This window comes from Schistocerca americana, chromosome 3 (assembly GCF_021461395.2).
Source record: "Schistocerca americana isolate TAMUIC-IGC-003095 chromosome 3, iqSchAmer2.1, whole genome shotgun sequence".
Lineage (NCBI taxonomy): Eukaryota > Metazoa > Arthropoda > Insecta > Orthoptera > Acrididae > Schistocerca > Schistocerca americana.
In genome coordinates, this window is record NC_060121.1 from 963504126 (window position 1) to 963531425 (window position 27300).

At 45.1% G+C, this 27300-nt stretch overlaps 1 protein-coding gene across 1 annotated transcript in view; it reads left to right on the forward strand.

Moving 5' to 3' along the window:
- The first annotated feature begins 1737 nt into the window (after positions 1–1737).
- LOC124607497 (DNA-binding protein D-ETS-4) overlaps positions 1738–27300 on the forward strand; it is a 171185-nt gene continuing 145622 nt past the window's right edge. Inside the window, exon 1 of the mRNA XM_047139878.1 lies at positions 1738–1857. Coding sequence (XP_046995834.1) covers positions 1819–1857 — 39 coding nt within the window. The 5' untranslated portion in view covers positions 1738–1818. The remainder of the gene's footprint in view (positions 1858–27300) is intronic.

Here is a 27300-nt window from a genome sequence, read left to right on the forward strand (position 1 = left end):
GAGTGTCGCTCGTCTTACAGGCAGACAAAGACACAGGGAAAACTGCGGTCATAATGATGATGTTATGACATATTGGAAAAGAACTGTTTTTATTCCTACACTGGTCCATGTTACGACTGACATGAGAGAACGCTTCCTGAAGAAAATATTTATCATTTAAAATTCAACATACATTTGCCCTCACAACTACTAAGACGATAACGATCTGGCACACAAATTGAATCAGTGCTTAACTGAACTACCGATCTTTGAAGAAGAATCAATCTTTGTGATGAAAAAGAGCCTAATTGGAGAGATACTTCTCTACAAGCAAACGAGCAAAACGCCCCTATGATCGTGATTCTGTTACGCAAGCGTTGTCTCTTTGTCCTAGATCTGACTATCCTACTTTGCGCACGCTGCACAAAATATTTGCTTGTCTACCTGCATCTGTTGCTACAGTAGAAAGACGTTTTTCAACATTGCAGCATACAAAGACATGGCTGACGTCGACAATGGAGAAGGATCGACTTAATGGCTTAGCTCTGTTGAACACTCACCCTGACATCGATTGTCCTATTGACGATGTAATTAACCAATTTGCCAGAAAGAATAGGCGCATAGAATTAATCATTTAAGGAAGGGCACCACAATTGTAACTTTTTTATATCATAAGATGGCATTGTCTTGTATATGTGTATAATACGTTTAAATACGACTTTCTTAAACTTTGCATGTGACTATTATTTTTTATTACGGTATAAGTAAAGGCAGCTCAATATATCTTTAGCGACCCCTCCTTGGGGTTTTTCTATAGCAGCTACTGGCTCACACCCCGCAATATTGTCACACCTTCTGATCCAACCATGCTTTTCCAAATAATAAGACAAGAATTCTCAATAAAAGTAGCCTTCGCTATGACCGTTAATAAATTATAACGTCAAACGCTTTATAGGGCAGAACTGTATTTACCAGAACCTGTTTTTTCACATGGAAATTATACGTAGCTCTCTCACGAGTTCGCACATTTAGTGATACTTATTTTTGCGCTAAAGACACCTACAACCAAAAAGTAAACGATGGTCTCATTATAACTGCTAATGTTCTTTTCAAAGAAGTTTTGTAAAATTAAGATTAAAAAAGAATTAAATTAATCTCACATAGACAGTACCTGCTTTTCATATGTCTTACAGTTAACAATATTGTACATAATGATGATTTTTTACATTGAGACTAATATTTATTACTGTGTAAAATATCATACATTTTATTAATAAATACCCGCATTTACTTATTACTCCAATGCTATATCACCTGTAGACGATTGATCAAGATAGAGCGAATTATTTGCACAGGTAAATTAGTTAAACCTTAATGACTACCCTTTGTGATCAGACACTTGTGTCATTACATCAGTTTCAGGCTCTAGACGATAGGATCAATGCCCTTTTTTTTAATGCTTGATCCGCCTTTTCCCACCCCTGCAGCACGTCTTACATCGTCAGTAATGCCTAGCCGCCCCTCTTGTAAACATCCAGCGGATGACAGTCGTTTGTTTTCATTTCGATCGCCGCAGTTTCTGCCAGGCGTCGCCGATTTATTAATCGTCCGCCGTTCTATTCCCAGAACGGCCAATATAGCAGGAGCAAGGCAAGACGAGGTCGGGAGTGAGCCGGCGCCGAACTCTGCCGAGCGCACCCGAGTGCGCCCGAGCGCTACGTACCGTGTCTCGGCGGCCGCAGCGGCGGGTAGCAGTCGCAGGACAGTGGCAGACAGAAGAGCAACGCAGCCTGAGCCGAGACACACACAACACACACACACACACGGCCTGCAGCCACCATGTGCGACCTCATGTACTTCGACGCCCTGCGGGAGCCGGTGAGTTTATTTTATGGCCTATTGTGCTTCTTGTTTACCCCGAGGACAGGTGACTGCCCTGGAGATTCTGCGTCATCGTAGCGGCACTCGGCGCTCTTCCACGTCGGTGCATTGTCGTGTTGCTGACTGCTTGAACACATGATTACCCCTATTTCAGGTGGCACATCTCTGCCGACATACTTGCTGTGGGCATTTCGGCAAGCACGTGTCAGTTCGAGCTGCCCGCGCTATTCTAATGCGGCAGTGTTGTTGTTGTCATTGTGGAGTTATTGCTCTTTCTCTGCTGCTCTTGCCGATTTCAGCAGAAATTCTTCAAATGCGCAGTTCTTCTTTGCAGCTACAGTGATGCAGCCGTTCTTCAATAAGGTGCCAATTTGCCCACTTCTTGTTATTTTTTGTGTTTGCTGTCGCAAAGCGCTTCAGTTCGAAGAGGTGGAGGTGCACTGACCACTGGCATCGGGCGACATGTCAAACGAGCAACCACATTCCACTTTCGTCTCAGCTGGACCATCAAGTGGCACAGTGATTTACTGTTTTCGAGAAAAAAAAAAGAAAACATCAGCAGTCGCGTGCATGTTGTGGAAGGTTCTCTCGGAGGGCGTACCTCGTGGCGGCTTGCTGCGTTGTCGATGTCGTCGTTTTGTCGCTGCCGTCAAGGCTGCCCGACTGGAGAGAAAGGAGGTCACGACGGGCGCGCGCCATCTTGCTTCTTGGTGCTAGTTAGAGACGCAATACGGACACCTCGAACGCGGTACACCCAGGAGCTGGTTGTCGGAGCGAAGGAGGGATAAAAGAGGGAACTGACAGAGGCGGAGAATCGTGAAACTATCGCCGTTTCTTTCTGCTCCGCGCCGGTCGCAACGCTTGTCTCAGACTGTGCACCTGTTGCATCATTCCTTCAAATATCTCGACGGGTGGGACAGGCAGTTTGGTGACATGCCGAGGCCACATTCCAGGTCTGCAAGGTCGGGCACCTGACGCGGCTGTAGTGCATAAAATGGACCTTAAGCCCAGCAAACATATTTACCGAAATAATGAAATAATACGAATGCAAAATTATTGTATTTTGAGGAATAATCACACGAATCATATCCAGATCACAAAGATAGGCATTTTCTTAATTTTCCGAGTTGTTTAGTGGTGAATTCAATGATTCTACCTTGTGCATTACCTTACTTTTATCAACAATTTTACTGTCGACAGCCTGGTCGAGCACAAAAAAACAGTAAACATCGAAATGTTTACAATCGTACGAGAGTTCCACGCTGAGCAGTTACGTAATAGCGTGGCGCACTCTCTCTCCTGTCAAAAACTTCTCTTCGTGGTAATTAACCGTCCCGTCGTCATTAAGCTCATTAAGGCGCGGGGCTGTTAAGAGTTGACGAGGACGGAAGAACACCTGCCTTTGAGAGAAAGCATCCCAACATTCATCTAAAGTGATACAGAGGAAAAACTGAAATCCTTAATCTCGAGGCAGCCGGGATTTATATGCGCTTCTCTTGAATATGAGTCAAGCATCAGGAGATAGTGACTTTTTCATCTTGTTGACAAACTACGTTGTTGACATTAAAATGTAGGACAGAAAAACGCTTCCTTATGCAACTCTGCCTATGCTTTCTGAGGAAGTATTTTCGCCGCCATCTCTGAAGCTACAGCAATGGTCATTTTTCACTCGTCACCCAGCATCAAGCGGCCTTAGGACTAGTGAATTCTAGTCTACATAATACTGATCAGAAAAAAATTGCGTCGGAGACCGTTAGGCTGTATTAGAAAGCAGAGCAACCGTGGAATTGCGAAGATAGTTGGGAGATAGAAGCTATTAGTAGACTTCAAGTATGTTCGGCTGGCTCAGTCAGAAATATCCTGTCAGGAACGTCGCAGTTCGTAGTAATAGACGGCAAATCATCGAGTAAAACTGAAGTGATATCAGGTGTTCCCCAGGGAAGCGTCCTGGGACCTTTGCTGGGTGACAATCTGAGCAGTTCTCTTAGGTTGTTCGCAGATGATGCTGTAATTTACCGTCTAGCAATGTCATCCGAAGACCAGTGTCAGTTGCAAAGCGATTTAGAAAAGATTGCTGTATGGTGTGGCAGGTGGCAGTTGACGCTAAATAACGAAAAGTGTGAGGTGATCCACATGAGTTCCAAAAGAAATCCGTTCGAATTCGATTACTCGATAAATAGTACAATTCTCAAGGCTGTCAATTCATCTAAGTACCTGGGTGTTAAAATTACGGACAACTTCAGTTGGAAAGACCACATAGATAATATTGTGGGGAAGGCGAGCCAAAGGTTGCGTTTCATTGGCAGGACACTTAGAAGATGCAACAAGTCCACTAAAGAGACAGCTTACACTACACTCGTTCGTCCTCTGTTAGAATATTGCTGCGCGGTGTGGGATCCTTACTAGGTGGGATTGACGGAGGACATCTAAAGGGTGCATAAAAGGGCATCTCGTTTTGTATTATCACGTAATAGGGGAGAGAGTGTGGCAGATATGATACACGAGATGCGATGGAAGTCATTAAAGCAAAGACGTTTTTCGTCGCGGTGAGATCTATTTACGAAATTTCAGTCACCAACTTTCTCTTCCGAATGCGAAAATATTTTGTTTATCCCAACCTACATAGGTAGGAATGATCATCAAAGTAAAATATGAGAAATCAGAGCTCGAACAGAAAGGTTTAGGTGTTAGTTTTTCCGCGTGCTGTTCGGGAGTGGAATGGTAGAGAGATAGTATGATTGTGGTCCGATGAACCCTCTGCCAAGCACTTAAATGTGACTTGCAGAGTAATCATGTAGATGTAGATCATTGCTCACGAAAACCGTCTTTTACGACGAAGAGCTGGAACGATCGCTGGAAATCCCTGAGCCGGCTGGCACCTGTCGCACGAGACCGATGTAGGTAGGAGTGGCTGGCAACGTGTCGATCAGGGGCTCCGTATGGGAGCTGAGTCCTCTGTCCACATGGACAACGCCGTTAAGAACCAACGGGGACGGCGGGACACGGAGAGATCTCCACACAGACCTCCCCCCCCCCTCCCCCCCCCCCCCACCCGCCTCTCCTCCTACAGCTCTACTGTTGAATAATTGTGGATCTAAGGCAGGCATTTCCAACAACGAAAACCGCGCAAACCTAATTTATTTCTTGGTCATATCGGTCTCCACTAACGCAGCTGAATCACCGTCAAAAACAACGCTTTCAATAACGAATGAAGTAATTATGTAAACAGAACGGACCATCCATAAATATTTTCGACAAACACCATATAACGTCGTGCTACGTTTTCACTATTAGTTTTCAGGATAAGTAACTAGAGGGAGGGCAGGAGTTTGACGAGAAAACACTCCATTTCAGTAACGTCACCTAGAACTAAAAGTGATTGAGGATGGAAATTCCTGTGTATTTAGTTGAACAAACCATCTCTGTATTTAGAGAATACAGTGAGAAAATAAAATTACAATAATGGGCGGAATTGTAATTCATTGTGGCACCTTCCGAATATGATGGATTACAGTGCCACCGTACTGTCAGCAGACGACCACTCTTCACAAGGGGACATTAAAGCACATGTAAATTTCATTGTCAGTCTCTTTTTGAATGGAAACAGCCAAGTATTCTCCCGGAATTATCTAGGGAATCATGGAAAGCTTTAATCTGAATGAGTGCATTGGGATCTGAACCCCGTTTCTTCCAAATACATGAATCCAGTGCCGTAAACATTGAGGAGCCTCTCTTGGTTTATCAACAGTACGGTCCACTGATCTTTCTGAACGTAGATTAATAACTTCGGCTGAAAGAATGAAAAGCATAGTTTTGAACGTCTTCCTGAAGTGCACACGTCCGAAGTGCTAATTATCAGATCATTTTCTCTAAGCTTCGAAGTGTTTATAGACTGAAATGACATTGTTTTTAGCTTTAGTGTTACGAAATGCACTCCACCATGAGGTTAAGACGTCGAGACAACTTAATGCTGAAAGACTATTTCAGTATATCACGCTTATCTCTAACTCAACTGCTTAAGGCGGAGAGTCTGAATGTACCACTATTTGTAATTCGGTCTGTGAACATATTCCAGTGGACCATTCCACTGTTGAAACTCCATTACATGCCCTGTGTCTATGCAGAAAACTGCTTTGGGCGCTGCTTATGTAAGTCTGCAGAGTTGTTTCCCTTTTTCTTCTGCGCAGATAACACGTAAGGCATGGTAATCAAAGACAAGCTGTTCGTCCGTCTCATCCATTACACCCAGGTGACACTACCATAATTAACTTTTTACTGGCAGAAACTGGAAAGAAGGTACACATATAACTAACAATGTAAATGTGCATGGGTGGAAACCGTCTGCGCCAGATGTCCTATGATTTAAGTAGTAAATAATTGGTCTATTTAGCATTTTCAAAAAAGGAATTAGGTAACTACTCAGTCCGAGCCAGTGAAGCATCTCCACACGTTTATTTGGCATCATTTATGAGGTGTTATCCTTATGTAAACAATGTGGTCTTGCATGCTCTGGTAGACGTTCCAGTCTTCAAAAAAATTATTTGCTTGAATCTATAGTCGCACGTGTATTCTGTTTAATGACTACCGATTTCGGTACCAAATACCATCGTGAGGTCGTCCTTTGGGCGGCAGTCCTCTAGTTCTCTTATCCAAGCAGGTGTGTCACATACTCATCTTTCAGTCTCCATTTACAACATAGGCGGAACCGTCGCTAATGACTGCGCCTTGGCCAGAACTTTTAACACTAATCTCCTTTCCTTTCTTTTACACCACCCTCCCCCCACCTCCACCCACCCACCCAACGCTGTTTTTGAATACGAAGAATACGAACAGGCTATAGCTTCGTGTGCTCAGTTTAGCTGTTTTGCATTTCTCTTAAAATGTGCGCAAGTTGAATGTAGACCTACACGTCACGTTAAAACTGTTCGTCTCGATAAGCTATACAAATACGCCTCACACACTACACTGAGGTTACAGAAAGTCACGGGCTTGCAAGATTTTGTGCATGAACTGACGCCTCGATTATGAGCCATAAAAGTTCAGTGGGATTCATGGAAGGCAATCTGGGTGCCCAAATGATTAGCTCAAGTTGCCCACGATATTCTTCAAACAAATCGCGAACAATTGTGGCTCAGTGGCGTGGCGCATTGTTATCCATACGAGGTGCATTCAAGTTCTAAGGCCTCCGATTTTTTTTCTAATTACCTACTCACCCGAAATCGATGAAACTGGAGTTACTTCTCGACGTAATCGTCCTGCAGTCGGACACATTTTTCACAACGCTGACGCCATGATTCCACGGCAGCGGTGAAGGCTTCTTTAGGAGTCTGTTTTGACCACTGGAAAATCGCTGAGGCAATAGCAGCACGGCTGGTGAATGTGCGGCCACAGAGAGTGTCTTTCATTGTTGGAAAAATCCAAAAGTCACTACGAGAGTCCCATTCATGCTGTCGCTGCGCGTCAACATTGCTCGGCAACATGCCACACGGGCAGCCATGTCGTCATCCGTCAGCATTCGTGGCACCCACCTGGATGACACTTTTCGCATTTTCAGGTCGTCATGCAGGATTGTGTGCACAGAACCCACAGAAATGCCAACTCTGGAAGCGACCTGTTCAACAGTCATTCGGCGATCCCCCAAAACAATTCTCTCCACTTTCTCGATCGTGTCGTCAGACCGGCTTGTGCGAGCCCGAGGTTGTTTCGGTTTGTTGTCACACGATGTTCTGCCTTCATTAAACTGTCGCACCCACGAACGTACTTTCGACACATCCATAACTCCATCACCACATGTCTCCTTCAACTGCCGATGAATTTCAATTGGTTTCACACCACGAAAATTCAGAAAACGAATGATTGCACGCTGTTCAAGTAAGGCAAACGTCGCCATTTTAAGTATTTAAAACAGTTCTCAATCTTGCCGCTGGCGGTAAAATTCCATCTGCCGTACGGTGCTGCCATCCCTGGGACGTATTGACAATGAACGCGGCCTCATTTTAAAACAATGTTTCTATCTCTTTCCAGTCTGGAGAAAAAAAATCGGAGGCCTTAGAACTTGAATGCACCTCGTATTATCCAGACCCAGTTGGAAACTTTTGGCATAATCTTACTGACAAGGGAAGCATACACCCAACATCGTTGTTTGGGAACATGAACACCATAAATGGCTGCGACATAAACAACTCTACTGAATGATCGGTTCTTTTGCACCAGAGGACTCAGTCCATTCCATGTAAACACAGCCTACAGCATTATGGAGCCACCACCAGCCTGCACAACTTGGTTCCATGGCTTCATGGGCTCTTCGTCTCTCTCGAACCATACCAACTGGAACCGTGTCTCATCTGACCAGGACACCATTTTCCAGTCGTCTAGGGTCCAACCGATGTGGTCACGATACCAGGAGAGGCGCTGCAGGCGAAGTCGCGCTGTTAACAAAGGCATTCGCGTCGGTCGTCTGCTGCCACAGCCTATTAACGCCAAATTTCGCCGTACAGTCGTAACGGATGCGTTCGCCATACATCGCACATTGATTTCTGTAGTTATTTCACGCACTGTTGCTTGTCTGTTGGCACTGACAACACTGCCAGACGCCGCTGCTCTCGGTCGTTAAGTGAATGCCGTGGGCCACTGCACTGTCCGTGCTAAGAGGTGATGTCTGAAAAGTGATGGTCTCGACACACTCTTGAAGCTGGGGATCTCGGAATATTTAATTCCCTTACGATGTCGGAAATGGAATGTCCCATGCGTCTAGCCCCAACTACCATCCGCGTTCAAAATCTGTTAATTCCTGTCGTGGGACCACACGTCGGAAACCTTTTTTCAAATGAATCAGCTGAGTACAAATGACAGCTCGTCAGTGCAGTGCCCTTTTATACTTTGTGTACGCGATACTACCGCCATGTGTATGTCGATATTCCATGACTTTCGTCCCCTCAGTGTGTATTCTCACACACAAACGAACACATACACACACACTACGAGTTGTCCGCCCTGATAGGTGAATGGTCAGGGGCCCGGGTTCGATTCCCGGCTCCGTCGGGGATTTTCTCCGCTCAGGGACTGGGTGTTGTGTTGTCTTCATCACCATTTCACCCCCTTCCGGCGCGCAGGAACGCCCAATGTGGCGTCGAATGTAATAAGACCTGCACCAAGGCGGCCGGACCTGCCTCGCAAGGGGCCTACCTGCTCATTTCCATTTCCATTACGAGTTCATGTTTTGGATAGGACGTATTGTCTCAGAAATAAAGGGTCCCCCATTGCTCCAGTTACCACCAAGGGTTACAGGAGGCTTTGACTGGTTGTATGTCAAATACTGTAGCCGGTAATTAATTCCTACATACGCAGTTCTTCTCTGTCCTTTCCGCAGTTCATGATGATTCAGCACAAAATGAAAACCGAAATCTGAAATAGGCCAGGTAAAAAAATAAATGATCCAAAACACGACTGTGCTGAAAATAACCAAAGTTTCACAACGGCCCTTCCTAACCATTCTTGCCACTCCCTACTACGCTGCTCTGAGCTTCCCACTCCGTACAATGGCTCTGGCACCTACGTGAGAATTTCTTTTTCACTTGGCAACAACCTCGGTATTATTATTAAATGGTTCAAATGGCTCTGAGCACTATGGGACTTAACTTCTGAGGTTATCAGTCCCCTAGAACTTAGAACTACTTAAACACACACCCATGCCCGAGGCAGGATTCAAACCTGCGGCCGTAGCGGTCGCGCGGTTCCAGACTGTAGCGCCTAGAACCGCTCGGCCTATTATTATTAAGATGTATTGCTTTTCATTCAGTCAGCAATGACACCAGTACACGAAACATAAAGTTGTATAATGATTTCGTGTGCAAATTGTGATGATGCATTTAATTCTCATTTTAGCTTCTTTCCTGTTTCACACTAGCTCAATTTTTTAATAAGTAATGGGAGATATCAGTTGTAGACTTCTCCAAGAAAACATTTCAGCATTTTTCTTTCCACCTCTATTTAACAAAAACTTTTGTTATTTTTATTTTACTCTGTTTTTGTTAACGTTTGATGTATTCTAGCTTGTGTTATTTTCATTGAATGACGCATTCCAGCATCCATCAGTAATGGGTTTTGGAAAATTCAAAAACTATGACGGTCAGAAAGGGGTATGAACTCGAATACTTTTTCAACGTTTTTGTCACTGGGTGCTTCGAGAGAGGAGAGAAGCAGGAAAATTAGAGTAGAACCTATCGTCTCATCGACACTTGTTTACTTATGGAGCACAGACTGGTCACGAGGACGGGGAAGTGAATTTAAAGTGGCCTTACTTTAGGCACGTGTGAATAGCGTATGGACATGTGGATAGGTGTGAACATTCTCTGCAGCTGGTCCACTTGGAGCCTCATACTGAAAAGCTTTACTAATATCCTCAGTAGTCCTAGGAATATTTACTATTATCGTTGATGCATAACCGAAGTTTTCAGGTGTGTGTGATTGGGTCAGCACAAGTCGAAATATGATTGTGGTTCTCTACGCTATGTGATAGTTTTTCCCAAGTAAACTGCGTAGGAACTAAACGTAAATATAGTGATGACGCAAGAAGAAAATGTCTCGGACGTCTGTGTAGTACCTGGAAGTTGGCGATTGTTGCGGTGACCTTTAATTTTGCCTTTTCTTTTTACTAGTCGAGCTACTCGCTTGTTACCCCGTGGAGGAAATACCACGCAAAGAACATGCCGGCACCGCCGGTGAAAAGCGCCGAGTCACGGATGCACGAGCAATTAGATCCCGCAGGAGACTCGTCTAGGAACAGTTGCCACTGGTCACCTGCGAGCGTTTCAAGTCCTCCGATCTCGCCGTTTATTACAACAAACTGGAGCTCATCTCGAACCTTTGACGTTGTAAGTGGTTCCTAGGTCTTTCCGTTTAATTTTGTGAATGGCTCCGTTGGACCCATTCGTTCGCAACATCCACCTTATGTGAGTGTCCGCGAATATGACTGTGGGGGAAAAAAAAACAACACCATGGTAATCTGGAAATTAGGCATGTTCGTTTCCACTTACAAATGTCAAAAATTATTATTTTTTTATTATAGCTATTTCCCTCCATAATGCCTGTCTACTATATTTGTTATCGCACTGAAAAGTGGGACCGTTCGAACGGGAGAAAATACAGTATGTCACTGTCACCGTTTTACGTTTGTGTGGGTATTGTATGACTTAGACACAGTTCGTACTCATTTGGAGTTTTTATGGCAATTGGATTTTCAGATTTCTGCTTGAAGATGAATAGCACTCGAAGTGCATTCGTGAAAAAGGAAAATATAAAATATGTTTTGATAACAGTAACCGGAATCTATCATGTTTACTAATAACGTGAAGACTGTGACCTGTCTCACGTCAAACTATTATAATCTTAATATTTACTATACTCGTAATACTGAAAGTTTATATAGGGTGTTAAAGAAAGCATTGCCTCATTTTAAAATTAAATAACACGAAAATAAAGATCGTCGGACGAATGCAACAAACGGTCTGTTTATTGTGAAACTTGTAAGAATTTTAAACGGAAGTTTCGAAACAGTAGTTGCAAAGATGCGTAAAGAAACTCGTCCTCTGCAGACACGCTTTGCCATCATATCACTATCTTTTGAAAATGTCTACCGCTCGCCGGCCGGTGTGGCCGAGCGGTTCTAGGCGCTTCAGTCTGGAACAGTGCGACCGCTACGGTCGCAGGTTCGAATCCTGCCTCGGGCATGGATGTGTGTGATGTCCTTAGGTTAGTTAGGTTTAAGTAGTTCTAAGTTCTAGGGGACCGATGACATCAGAAGTTAAGTCCCCTAGTGCTCAGAGCCATTTGAACCAGTACCGCTCGCAGTACAAAGGTGTTACAAACGAGCAATGAAATTTGTCATTTCATCTTATATTGTATCAAGAGGAATAGATTCAGTTGCCATACAGATCAACAGTGCAAGCTTGTCCAGCGTGGCGGGACAGTTACGACAGACACTGTTTTTGCACGTGCCGCACAAAAAAAAAAAGTAGTGGCAAGGAATCATACTGGGTGAATATAGAGGCCAGACCATGACTACACGCGTAAATTCGGGATTTCGAAGGATTCATCAAGAAAGTGAAGCAGCTGTTCGGTGCGATGAGGGGAAGCCCCATCTCGCACGAATCACTCGGTACCTGGTCGATCATCCAGCGCTTGCTGTTTGGCGAAAATTGGTCAAATTGCAACGTATCATTCACTTGACACCAATTCTCGCACGAAAAAAGGACCGATAATGCCTCTACTGTCCGTCCCCGGTAGCTGAGTGGTCAGCGCGACAGAATGTCAATCCCAAGGGCCCGGGTTCGATTCCCGGCTGGGTCGGAGGTTTTCTCCGCTCAGGGACTGGGTGTTGTGATATCCTAATCATCATCATTTCATTCCCATCGACGTGCAAGGCGCCGAAGTGGCGTCAAATCGAAAGACTTGCACCCGGCGATTCTCTGCCTCGTGATGGCTGGGTGTTGTGTGCTGTCCTTAGGTTAGTTAGGTTTAAGTAGTTCTAAGTTCTAGGGGACTGATGAACGTAGATGGTAAGTCCCATAGTGCTCAGAGCCATTTGCACCCGGCGAACGGTGTACCCGACGGGAGGCCCTAGTCACACGACATTCATATTTATTTTATGCCTCTACTGCATACCGTAGGTCGAACAGTAACTTAGGATGAAAGCTGTGGTGTCGCTTCACACAAATGGGATTTTTTTCCGAACCTCTAGATCTTTTGTTTGGTCACGAGACCATTCAGGTGAAAGTGGTCTTTACTTGTGAACCAGATGCAGCCAGCATCAAATCTTTCGTAAAGGCAACCTTTTGTGATATAGCGCATGCTGGTATCACCCGGTCACTTTAGATTTTGAATGGAAACATGTGCGGACTATTTCTCGGAATTGTATGCGTAATTCTTCGGACGGATTTCCTTGGGTGTTGCTAAATAAGTCTAAAAGCTGGGAACGTTTCCAGTTTTCCGAGTAACTGCAGCTGGCCTGGGACCAACATTTCCCACTTGATCAACAGCCACGAAACCACCCGCAAGGAAGTCCAAAAGGGAGCATTCCCCCCCCCCTAACCCCCAGATCCCCTCCCCGTTCCTTCTAGAAGTGATTTCCTGTGATTCCCCTAAACGTCCCGATGTTTGCAGCGAGACAATACTAAGGTGTGTCGAAACTGACAGACTTATTTATATCAAAATGGCGATTTTAGAGTCGCGGACTCCTTCCATCCGCCCTCTCACCACCCCCTCCATCCCTTCCACCGGCGCCTACGGCCCTGGATACATATCTGCTAACACCCAGGCCACGTTACTTGTCCGTTCGAATTGGTGAAAAGCTTGAGACTGACCCCTTTGCAATATTACATTGTGTTTGAAATGTTGTTCTTCAAATGGCTCTAAGCAATGTGGGACTTAACATCTCAGGTCATCAGTCCCCTAGACTTACAGGGAACCTCCCCATCGCGCACCGCCCCCCCCCCCCCTCCCTCAGCTTTAGTAATAAGTTGGCACAGTGGATAGGCCTTGAAAAACTGAACACGGATCAATCGAGAAAACAGGAAGAAGTTGTGTGGAACCATGAAAAAAATAAGCAAAATATACAAACTGAGTAGTCCATGCGCAAGATAGGCAAGATCAAGGATAATGTGAGCTCAGGAGCGCCGTGGTCCTGTGGTTAGCGTGATCAGATGTGGAACGAGGGGTCCTTGGTTCAAGTCTTCCTTCGAGTGAAAAGTTTTATTTTTTATTATCAGACAATTATCAAAGTTCCGGCACTCACACATAATCAACTTTGCTCTCCAAAATTCCAGGACATGTTCAGATTTGCTTGGACATATGCAGGATTTAACGGTCTACACACGGAAAAATTTGAAAACGTTAAAAACATATGTTTTGTCAGAGCACAGGGAAAACTGTGCGACTGTGAAACTGTTGCATTCATTTGTTGCAGTTTATGTGACAAACTCTTATGTTTTCATCACTTTTTTGGGAGTGATTATGACATCCACAAGAAAACCTAAATCAGGCAAGATAGAAGAATCTTTTTACCCATTTGCCAGGTGTACAAGTTAGGTGGGCCGACAACATATTCCTGTCATGTGACGCACATGCCGTCACCAGTGTCTTATAGAATATATCAGACGTGTTTTCCTGTGGAGGAATCGGTTTACCTATGACCTTGCGATCAAATGTTTTCGGTTCCCACTGGAGAGGCACGTCCTTTCGTCTACTAATCGCACGGTTTTGCGGTGCGGTCGAGAAATAGAGACACTAAACTTATTACATTGAACAGAGACGTCAATGAATGAACGGAGAGATCATAACTTTGCGAAAATAAAAAAAGTAAATTTTTCACTCGAGGGAAGACTTGAACCAAGGACCTCTCGTTCCGCAGCTGCTCACGCTAACCACGAAACAACGGCGCTGCTGCTCTCCAATTAACCTTGATGTTGCATATCTTCCGCATGGACTACTCAGTTTGTATATTTTGCTTATTTTTTTTCATAGTTCCACACAACTTCTTCCTGTTTTCTCGATTGATCTGTGTTCAGTTTTTCAAGGCCTATCCACTGTGCCAACTTATAACTAAATCTGAGGGGGGTGCGATGGGGAGGTTCCCTTGTTAGAACTACTTAAACCTAACTAACCTAAGAACAGCACACACATCCATTCCCTAGGCAGGATTCGAACCTGCGACCGTAGCAGCAGTGCGGTTCCGGACTGAAGCCCCTAGAACCGCTCGGGCACAGCCGCCGGCAAATCTTGTTGTAATACACTGTTCTAACCTGTGGTATTCCAGTACCAGGAGCACACGTTACTCAGTGGTCTACATGATTTCAAGCTCTTCCTTCGAAAATTACTACCGCTTCCACAATAAACGAACCGTTTGTTGCTTTCTTATATCGATATTTGTCTTCATATTGCTTCATTTTAAGATTAGGGTGTCTTTTGTTGGACACCCTGTACGTATGAATGAAATGGGTGCTCGCCGCTGTGGTCGAGCGGTTCCAGGCGCTTCAGTCCGGAACCACGGGGCTGCTACGGTCGCAGGTTCGAATCCTGCCTCCGGCATGGATGTGTGTGATATATTTAGGTCAGAATGAGATTTTCACTCAGCAGCGGAGTATGCGCTGATATGAAACTTCCTGGCAGATTAAAACTGTGTGCCCGACCGAGACTCGAACTCGGGACCTTTGCCTTTCGCAGGAGAGCTTCTGTAAAGTTTGGAAGGTAGGAGACGAGATATTGGCAGAAGTAAAGCTGTGAGGACCGGGCGTGAGTCGTGCTTCAGTAGCTCAGATGGTAGAACACTTGCCCGCGTAAGGCAAAGGTCTCTAGTTCGAGTCTTGGTCGCACACAGTTTTAATCTGTCTTTAGGTCAGTTAGGTTTACGGAGTTCTAAGTCTAGGGAACTGATGAGCTCAGATTTTAAGTCCCATAGTGCTTAGAGCCATCTGAAGTGGGTGCTAGTAAGGAGGAAATCGGAAACACGTTTTCCTCTCTACTTATGAACTGAAACTGTGGTTCGGAGTCCACGCTAAATTGGAAGTTTCCCTGTAACTGCCCGGGTGAGTGAGTCCAATAGGACCATGCTGAGCAAAGGACTTGAGGTGTTCTAACCTGCGTTCGGCCTGAGGACACTACGCTTGCTGGCTGATTCTGGGTTCTCTCCAGCCGCGTCTCCCAAGCCTGATAGAGAACGTAGCTGCCGCGAGAACGTCCAGTAAACAAGATCCTGGACGCAGCGAGGCGGCAAAGGTCACGAGATAGGCGCTGCCGACGACGCAGTCAACTGTCCGCTGGTGAGCGCGTATAAAACGGCGCTGCCTTCCACAGAGTTCGTCGACCATCTACCTGATCGAGGGACGACCAGAACTAATCCAAATAGAGACGCAACACTCTGAATTTAGGCGGTTCTGTAAGGTTGTAGTTCAGGAAGGACTTGATCCCAAAACACAAATATGAGTGATACAGAACTCATTGTACGACTGGTCACAAAGTCCTTTGTAGCAGGGCTTTCGTTGTAACGAAATTAGCACTATCAATGTCGATGTTATTGCAAGAATTAGTTGGCTCTGAGCACTATGGGACTTAACGTCTGAGGTCATCAGTCCCCTAGAACTTAGAACTACTTAAACCTAACTAACCTAAGGACATCACGCACATCCATGCCCGAGGCAGGATTCGTACCTGCGACCGTAGCGGTCATGGGGTTCCAGACTGTAGCGCCTAGAACCGCTCGGCCACTCCGGCCGGCCAAGAATTAGTTACAGACGCTACCTTTTTCCTCTGGACACATCTGAAATATCTAATTCAGCAAATCAATTTATCTCAAAGCTTCAGTTTTATAAAACAACAGAATAACATTTCAGTTTCATGCCACGGAGAACGACAAACTAGGTTGTGACTTCCTCCGTTGGCGAAACGTTTATACGTTTCTGAAACTACATCGTTTTGTACCTGTTCGTGAACAGAACAATCCAAAGAGTGACAATGTGTAAAAGTCAAACGATGGGTAGTCAGAGGACTTGTGCAAGTCAAGCTAAATGATACTCTGCTACCTACGAAGATTATTTCCTTTCGTGCACCGCGCATGCGCAGCTTTTCAGTTGATATTATCACTTTCTTTAAGCTCCAATGAAACCGACGGTTTTCTATATTTGTATTAATCACAGAAACAAAAATTCGGATCAGTGTACAAGTATTAGCATCAAAATACAAAGAGACAATTTTTAAATACTTTAATTTCTGGCCGGCCGGGGTGGCAGAGCAGTTCTAGACGCTACAGTCTGGAACCGTGCGATCGCTACGGTCGCAGATTCGAATCCTGCCTCGGGCATGGATGTGTGTGATGTTCGTAGGTTGGTTAGGTTTAAGTAGTTCTATGTTCTAGGGGACTGATGACCTCAGAAGTTAAGTCCCATAGTGCTCAGAGCCACTTGAACCATTTTTTAATTTCTGGAAATATTGCCTTGGTACTGAAAAAAGTTACTTACAACGAGCACTTCACTGTCTGAATTATCTATCTAAATAATACGACGTTCTACATCGCTAAAATTAAGCATAACATGGTAATTTCCGGGCCAGTTGTCCAGTACGATAAAAAAAAATACTCTGAGCAACATCATTTGCATATGGATATAATTTCTTAGGTACTCGTATATGAGATGATGTCAAATTAACCTAAACAGCAATAAAAATCAGTTGTAAAATAGGCTACATTTGGAAATATACACAATATCTTAAAAATTAAGACCTGAGATGAAAGAGGAATACTTTTAGCATTTCTTGCCTCGCGAGGTAGCCGTTCGGTCGGGGGCGCCTTGTCACGGTCCACGCGTCTCTCCACGTCGGAGGTTCGAGTCCTCCCACGGGCATGGGTGTGCGTCTTGTTACTTAGTTTAAGTTAGTTAGTTAGATCAAGTAGTGCGTAAGCTCAGGGACCGATGACCTCAGCAGTTTGGTCCCATAAGACCCTACCACAAATTTCCAATGTTTTATCATTTCTTCCTCGGGAAAAGAGAGAGAGAACTAAGCGAGAAAGACCTAAGAAGAGATAAACAGACAATGTTGTGGAACTTACTTAAAGAGTAATCAGTGAAGTGCAGAAGAACAAGAATTACTGGTGATCGACCTGTTACTGGCTATGGGATCCATTGTTGTAAATGAGTGGTGAAGAGAGGACCAACGGCTTTTCTGTGCCAAGGATTGGAATCTACATGACTATGCGACGGATGATAAGCGACACATACCAGTTAGAGATTTAGACATTCCTAAACAGCTTCTGCTACTTTAGAGTGTGGATTAGACGTTACTGACAGAATGTTGCGACCAGTTTTTCCGTTAGGCGCGATTTCAGAGTGATATGGAGGCAGCGGGAGAAGAGGTCGGTGCAAGGAGCAGTCCACCACGCAGCACGCGAGTCACAGGTGTGACGTCAAAGACACGTGCCTTTGGGTCAACGGTAAACACACCGTGACACCGACTATCTCGTGTCGCTTTTTCCGTTCTTTTGCCTCATGCACTTGATCACTGACCTGCTCGTACAAATGGCTTTACAGTTCACTGCTGTTTAAAGTGTTGCGGCAACCGTGGCATAAGATAAATCACAGAAAAATACTTTTATGCAACTTTGTCATTCACTTGATTAACTTCAAAAGTAAGAAAGTTCTGCTCTCCCGTTTGTTAATGAGCACCTAAATGACAATTGTTTCTCCTTACTATGGTTCATTTTCAGTGTTGTGTGTTGGGAATGACATTATACGACATGCCATAGCTTTTTTTTAATGGGGTCCACAGCCACCAGAAAACGAATGACAGCGCTGATACGGCGGTGGCAACATAATGGTCGCACATTTTCCTAAGCAAGTCAGGTTCTCTAAATTTACAGTTATCCCTTTTATCATCAGTTTAGCTTGGTTCAAATGGTTCACATGGCTCTGAGCTCTATGGGACTTAACTTCTGAGGTCATCAGTCCCGCTAGAACTTAAAACTACTTAAACTTAACTAACCTAAGGACATCACACACATCCACGCCCGAGGCAGGATTCGAAACTGCGACCGTAGCGGTCGCGCCGTTCCAAACTGTAGCGCCTAGTACCGCTCGGCCACCCCGGCCGGACAGTTTAGCTTGGCTCCTGGTATATCCCAGAAGGCTTTTTCTCTCCAATGCTCTCCAGTATCTCTGTCACACTGCAAACTATCTCTGCTTTTCTCGTCTTATTACTACTTTGTTTTCTCCTTTACATCACAACTGACAATCTTATCCTATTATTTCAGGCTCTTCCTCTGATCAGTATAGATTCATTTTGTCCTGTTGTTCAAAACGGCTTCCACTCGTCTCGGAATGGATAAATACAGGTCCAGTACATTCTCCAAGGGAATCTTATAGTAGTATTCCTACAAAATAGTGACAGGTTCAGGTAACAACGATGGAGCTGGACAGCAATCACGCACCATTCTCTCCAAAGTAGCCCAGGAGGCTCAACAATATTGAGATCTCGTCACGGCGATGGCCAGGTCAGATGCGATAATTCACTCTCGTGCTCTCAAAATCAGTCCTGGACGATGCGGGCTCTGTCGGCTTGGACCACAGGATCACCATTGCGGAAGAAACTTTGTGCTATGAGATGGACCTGATCGCCGAAACGGTCACATAATCCTTAGGACAAAAACATTGTACCAGGGATGAAGCTGATCGCCAAAATTGTCACATAAACCTTGGGAAACAAACATTGGGATCGAGTGATCGTCAAAATGGTCAGACAATCCTCGGGAACGAGACTGGACTCGCATTCGGGAGGGCGACGGTTCAATCCCGCGTCCGGCCATCCTGATTTAGGTTTTCCGTGATTTCCCTAAATCGCTCCAGGCAAATGCCGGGATGGTTCCTTTGAAAGGGCACGGCCGACTTCCTTCCCCATCCTTCCCTAATCCGATGAGACCGATGACCTCGCTGTCTGGTCTCCTTTCCCAAAACCAACCAACCAACCAATCCTCGGGAACCAGACCTAGTACTGTGGGATGGACATGATCAGTCAAAATGGTCACATAATGTTTGGTAGTAATGTGACCCTGGAGAGCGCCCTTGGTGCCCTCGGAATACCACGATATGGCTGCCCAAATCGTGACTGAACCCCCTCTGTGTCTCACTCTTTGCATGTAAACTCAGCCGGAAGTTTGAATCAAGATTCATCCGACCGGATGACTCTTCCAATGCTCCATACTCCATAGTCCACGTTTTAGGCTTTGGCATCATGTTATCCTGTTAAGGGTATTTGCGTCACTGATGAGTAGTTTTGCAATTCCTGGTCGCCTTGTAATTCCCTGCTTACGGAACACTATTCATATTGTTTTGGTACTGACAGGGTTCGCAGGTGACTTTTGCACCTGTCGCTCTCTTTCTCTCCGTCACAGTCCTCTTCAATGATCGTCTGTCATGGTCACTCAACACATACTTTCGTCCGCGTTGTCACTTAGCGGATGATGTTTTTTTCCGCTTTCCCTGCATGTGGTACGGTAGCTCGTGAAGCACCAAACGCTTCAGGTGCCTTGGGTATAAAAGCATCCACCATACGATCACCAACAATCTGCCCACGTTGATTGATTGATTGATTTTTATTGCCCAAAAACAAAACATTTACAGGGATGTAAAGCTTGTATAAGCAACGTCAATAAATGTACAAACAACAATGACAATAAATACACAAATAATGTATCTATTTTAGAAATTATGCTCACAGAAATCTTCCATCGTATAAAAACAATTTTGAATTAATAAAGTTCTTACAAGTATCTTAAATGTTTTCAGCTCCACACCCTTAACTGACTCCAGTAGTTTATTAAATAGCTTTACAGAGGTGTGTGTGAAGCTGTTTAAAGTTTTGGTATATGAGCAGTAGTCTTTTCTTACATCCTTACAGTGTCGTGTGTTATAACTTTGTACATCAGAATTCAGATCAAAACTAGACAAGTTCTTTTTAATGTACAAGAGACATTGAAATATGTATACACATGGCAAGGTCATAATACAAAGTTTAATAAATAATTCTCTACAGTGAGTTCTAGGTGGTACTTTACATATCAGTGTGACAGCTTTTTTCTGGGCTGTAAATAAGCATTTTGAGTAGCAGTTATTTCCCCACAAGATTGTCCCATACGTTAAATTCACTTAGCTCTGTCATAATGTACTTACTACAGAGAACGCTGTTCTGGCCACGACTGACACCGGCAACGTATTGAGGGAATTGCAGAGGAGCCATTCGTGGTCCAGTACAACTGCACAACCAATAGGCAAGGCCGGCATCTGCATTTATGTCCAAGCAGGCATTTCACGCGATGTTTTCATATTGTTGTCCAATCTCTGAATATTGCTCATGTATCATACAAAATGTAATGTTTATTCACTAGGAAGGAAGTCTGGTTAAATGTAGGAGAGGATCTGAAGATCCTAATTCTGCAAGGTGAAATAACAGCATAAATAAATGAATAAATACTATCGATTTCCTTTCGCCGGCCAGAGTGGCGAGCGGTTCTAGGCGCTACTGTCTGGAACTGCGCGACCGCTACGGTCGCAGGTCGAATCCTGCCTCGGGCATGGATGTGTGTGATGTCCTTAGGTTAGTTAGGTTTAAGTAGTTCTAAGTTCTAGCGGACTGATGGCCTCAGAAGTTAAGTCCCATAGTGCTCAGAGCCATTTGAACCATTTGATTTCCTTTCACATGTTGCGAGGGAATAATGATAGTACTGGATGATCAAAAAGTCAGTATAAATTTGAAAACTTAATAAACCACGGAATAATGTAGATAGAGAGGTAAAAATTGACACACATGCTTGGAATGACTTGGGGTTTTATTAGAACCAAAAAAAGTTCACAAAATGTCCGACAGATGGCGCTTGACAGCAAAACGTCAGTGACTGCGCATGACAATCGCGTTACAGAATCGCATCATCCCCAGTATGGCTGATAAACACCTGCTGGAACGTACGATGTTTATGCAGAATGGCGCTCCACCCCATATTGCTAGACGCGTGAAAGATCTCTTGCGCGCGTCGTTTGGTGACGATCGTGTGCTCAGCCGCCACTTTCGTCATGCTTGGCTTCCCAGGTCCCCAGACCTCAGTCCGTGCGATTATTGGCTTTGGGGTTACCTGAAGTCGCAAGTGTATCGTGATCGACCGACATCTCTAGGGATGCTGAAAGACAACATCCGACGCCAATGCCTCACCATAACTCCGGACATGCTTTACAGTGCTGTTCACGACATTATTCCTCGACTACAGCTATTGTTGAGGAATGATGGTGGACATATTGAGCATTTCCTGTAAAGAACATCATCTTTGCTTTGTCTTACGTTGTTATGCTAATTATTGCTATTCTGATCAAATGAAGCGCCATCTGTCGGAACTTTTTTGAACGTTTGTATTTTTTTGGTTCTAATAAAACCCCATGTCATTCCAAGCATGTGTGTCAATTTGTACCTCTCTATCTACATTATTCCGTGATTTATTCATTTTTCAAATTTATACTGACTTTTTGATCACCCGGTATATATGCTGTACTTGCCCTAATCTCTCTTAGGTTTATACCTTTCATCGCTACGCGATATAAAAGGTGACTCAGCTGCCCGCACCCACTGGTTTTATGCAACTCACAACACCTTCAAATACCACGTGCAAGATCTTCATATTATCTTGCTGGCTTTGTGAAAACTATTCGTCCTACAGAAAAAATGAACAGTACCTTTTGCAGGAAATTCATTCAAAAAATGTTCAAATGTGTGTGAAATCTTATGGGGCTTAATTGCTAAGGTCATCAGTCCCTAAACTTACACACTACTCAACCTAAATTATCCTAAGGACAAACACACACACCGATGCCCGAGGGAGGACTCGAACCTCCGCCGGTACCAGCCGCACAGTAGGAAATTTATTGTAGCTAAAATTTTGTACTGGTATGTGGTTTTGCTACAGGCTGTAGTTTTCGAATTATTCAAGAAAAATGTACAAAAGAGTCGTTGAAAGGCGTTTTTCTTCAGTAACTCGAAAAACATGGCCTCCAGACGTATCACAGTACAACATTCAACTACATTAAATTTCCTACAAAAAGGTTCTGTCCATTTTTTCTGTAGGACTAATAGTCTGTACATAGCGGGCGAGAGAATACGAAAAAATCGCGCATGGTTTTTGAAGGCGTTGCGGGTTGCATAAAACCTATCGGTAGGGGTAGCTAAACAGCGATAATGAGGTAGTGGCAACATAATGGTCGCATATTTCCTACGAAGCCAGGTTCTGTAAATTTACAGTTTCGCGAGTGTTATGCCGCCTTTCTTCCCCGCCTGCGTAACCCCTCGCCGTCGCTGCTCGGCCGTCGCGACGCCTGCGTGTCAGCGTGCCCGCTGCCAGGGCGGCGTTAATTCGGGCCGGCAGGGCGCGTGGGCGACGGCAGCAGGTGTGGTAGGGCGGCAGGGGGCAGGGGGCGGGGCTTCTGGGAAACGCGCCGCGTAGGACGCACAGCAGTCCGTGCAACGGCAGGCGTCGGTTTAATGATGGCCGCAGGTCGGATGGCTACCCTGCTGTCTCTGTACTACTGTCGGAAAAGATCATATACGTTCAGTAATGATGCAACACTTTTTTTTCCCTTCAAACATTTTTTTTTCTTCTCAACTCCAATACAAAATATTATTCACAACACTTTTGGCAACGAAACCCTGTTTTCCCACATAATCTTCATTCAGTGTGACGGCCTTACGCTACCTTACTGACAGGGCCTGTATGACCGCATGGTACCACTTTACTGGTCGACGTCAGAGCCAGCATCTTGCTGTACCAATAACCTCCCCATCAACCACGTACTGCTTCCCCTCAGTGCAGCCTTCATTGGACCAAACAGATGGCATTCGGAATGTGCGAGATCTGGGCATCGGGTGGATGAGGAAGAACAGTCCAATGAAGTTTTCTGAGTTCGTCATGGGTGGGGAGACATGTGTGAGGCCTTCGTTGTCTTGGAGAAGGAGAAATTGGTGTGCAATTATGGTGGCGATGAACACGATGAAGTCAAAAAAAAAATGGTTCAAATGGCTCTGAGCACTATGGGACGTAACATCTATGGTCATCAGTCCCCTAGAACTTAGAACTACTTAAACCTAACTAACCTAAGGACATCACACAACACCCAGTCATCACGAGGCAGAGAAAATCCCTGACCCCGCCGCGAATCGAACCCGGGCGTGGGAAGCGAGAACCCTACCGCACGACCACGAGCTGCGGACACGATAAAGTCGTTCTTCAGTTTTCTGAGGGTAGCACAACACACTTCAGAGGTGGTCGTTGTACCATGAGGGAGGACACCAAATAGAATAACCCCTTCAGAGTCCCGGAAGACCGTTGGCATTGACTTCATCGGCTGACGGTGGGGCATTGAACTTTTTCTTCGGAGTAGAGGCGGTGTGGTGCCAGTCTGTGGATTGCCCTTTTGTTCCCAGTTCGAGGTAATGAATCCCCGTTTCATCGCTTGTGACGATGTTCGATGGAAAATTATCGCGGTCAACTAAGTAGCTGCAATTCCGCACAGATCGTCATTCGTTGCTCTTTAGCCGCGCGGGATTAGCCGAGCGGTCTCAGGCGCTGCAGTCATGGACTGTGCTGCTGGTCCCGGCGGAGGTTCGAGTCCTCCCTTGAGCATGGGTGTGTGTGTTTGTCCCTAGGATAGTTTAGGGTAAGTAGTGTGTAAACTTAGGGACCGATGACCTTAGTAGTTAAGTCCCATAAGATTTCACACACATTTGAACATTTATTCGTTGCTCTTTATCGTCTTCTACTAAGAGACGAGGAACCTAATAGGCACACACTTTTGAGTACCTCAACTGGTGAACGAGTGTGCCAGCACTACCAACAGGGCCGGCCGAAGTGGCCGTGCGGTTAAAGGCGCTGCAGTCTGGAACCGCAAGACCGCTACGGTCGCAGGTTCGAATCCTGCCTCGGGCATGGATGTGTGTGATGTCCTTAGGTTAGTTAGGTTTAACTAGTTCTAAGTTCTTGGGGACTAATGACCTCAGCAGTTGAGTCCCATAGTGCTCAGAGGCATTTGAACCATTTTGAACTACCAACAGGCACGTCCAGTCGAACAGCGAGGTGTTTGATTGTGATCAGTTAATCACCTCGAACGAGGGTGTCCGCACGTTCAAACAATGCAGAAGTTACAGGTGTGTGCGGCCGGCTGACACCCGGGGGGATCGGACAGATTTGCGCGACCTTGTTGCGATGACGACAGACGCCTCGCCGACCGACTCGCCGTGCTTTTGTTCACTGCCACTTCTCCGTTGACATTCTGCAAGCGCCTATGAGTATCAGCGACACTCTGGCTTTCTGCCAAAAGAAACTCACTGTCAGCTCTCTGCTTGGAACGCACCTCTGTGACAGTCGCAATTTTGAAAGCTAAGTATAGCGCCGTCGCCAATCGGAACTTCATGAAACTATAGGGTCTGAAGCGAGAATATTCCACAAATTCTGCATCTTTTTCGAACCGAAATTGGTCGAGAAAAAAGTGTGTTGAGCCGGCCGTTGTGGCCGAGCGGGTCTAGGCGCTTCAGTCCGGAACCGCGCTGCTGCTACGGTCGCGGGTTCGACTCCTGCCTCGGGCATAGATGTGTGTGATGTCCTTAGATTAGTTAGGTTTAAGCAGTTCTAAGTCTAGGGGACTAATGACTTCAGATGTTAAGTCCCATAGTGCTCAGAGCCATTTGAACCATTTTTGAAAAGTGTGTTGCATTACTTATTGAACACCCGTCGCACGCATCAGGTCTCTAAGACATTGTTACAGCAAAGCACATACGTACAGTACCAGGTCAAAAGCATGCAGACACCTATTAGTGGACATTAATACGGGGTGTGCCCACTCTTTGCCTTTATGGCGGCTTGAACTCTACTGGGGACTATTTCAGTGAGGTGTCTGAATGTCTGTGCAGGAATTTCAGCCCATTCTCTCTCGAGATCAGAGAAGGTGGGAATGTTGGACGCTGGCGTCTGGGAAGAAGTCGACGTGTTAGCGCATCCCAAGGGTGTTCCATTAGGACTCCGGACAGGCCAGTTCATCTCAGGAATGTTACTATCCATAAACCATTGCCTCAAAGATGTTGTTTAATGGCAGTATGCTTTTACCGCTTTCTTCAGCGTAATAAAGGGCACCATACCTTAACCTCAAAGAAATACCGTTCTTCTTAAGACCACTTCCTCTGTGCTTCACTGTTAGCTGTACACGTGATGGCAGGTAACGTTCTCCTGTCATTCGCCAAAACCCAACCCAGAGGGTCTTGCGTGATTCATCGTTCCAACTCGTTCGCTTCCAGTCATTCACTATACAGTGGCGTCGCTGTTTACACCACCTCACGCGTCGATTACTACTGACAAGGGAACCTCCCCATCGCACCCCCCTCAGATTTAGTTATAAGTTGGCACAGTGGATAGGCCTTGAAAAACTGAAAACAGATCAATTGAGAAAACAGGAAGAAGTTGTGTGGAACTGTGAAAAAATAAGCAAAATATACAAACTGAGTAGTTCATGGGAAGATATGCAACGTCAAGGACACTGGGAACGCAGGAGCGCCGTGGTCTCGTGGTAACGTGAGCAGCTGCGGAACGAAAGGTCCTTGGTTCAAATCTTCCATCGAGTGAAAAGTTTATTTTTTTATTTTCAGTTTATGTGACAAACTCTTACGTTTTCATCACTTTTTTGGGAGTGATTATCACATCCACAAGAAAACCTAAATCGGGCAAGGGAGAAGATCTTTTTACCCCTTCGCCAAGTGTACAAGTTAGGTGGGTCGACAACATATTCCTGTCATGTGACGTACATGCCGTCACCAGTGTCGTATAGAATATATCAGATGTGTTTTCCTGTGGAGGAATCGGTTGACCTATGACCTTGCGATCAAATGTTTTCGGTTCCAATTGGAGAGGCACGTCCTTTCGTCTACTAATCGCACGGTTTTGCGATGCGGTCGCAAAACACAGACACTAAACTTATTACAGTGAACAAAGACGTCAATGAACGAACGGGCAGATAATAACTATGCAAAAACAAAGAAAATAAAATTTTCACTCGGGGGAAGCCTTGAACCAAGGACCTCTCGTTCAGCAACTGCTCACGTTACCACGGAACCACGACGCTCCTGAGCTCACTTTGTCCATGATGTTGCCTATGCCACCCGTGGACTACTCAGTTTGTATATTTTGCTTATTTTTTCACAGTTCCACACAACTTCTTCCTGTTTTGTCAATTGATCTGTGTTCAGTTTATCAAAGCTTATCCACTGTGCCAACTTATAACTAAATCTGAGGGGGGTGCGATGGGGAGGTTCCCTTGTGAGTACAGAAGTGTGTGGCTTATGAGCAGCTGCTCGAACATAGTACCCCATTATTTTTATCGCCCTGGGCACAGTCACTGCGTTATACGGACTACTAGTAGCATTTTGAAACTCACGAGTGATTCCTCCGCTGTATTTCATGCAATTTTGTACCACCACCCTCCGCAATGCTCCGTGGTTTACCTCTGTCAGTTCATTAGATCTGTCTGGTCTTTGTATGTGGTTGTTCCTTCGCGTTTTCACTTCATAATCGCATCGCCAGCTTTAGAAGGGTTGAAATTCCCCGATGGTCTTCTTACTCAGGGGACATTCAAAGAATACTCCAGGATCGAAGCAACTGAGCTCTCGTAACCGATCCATTCTGCTGTAACTATTTCTGCACTGACAGCACAACATTCCCTCCTCCTTTTACACTGATGGGTGCCCCTCTTGTACGCTTTGTGCTTAGTTCCGTATCACGTAAGGATGTACGAGTATTTTTCATCAGACAATCTATGTACTCTGACCAGTGATAATGTTTAGAAATTACAAATCTTACGTAAAACAGTGCACGACGAGTGAAAT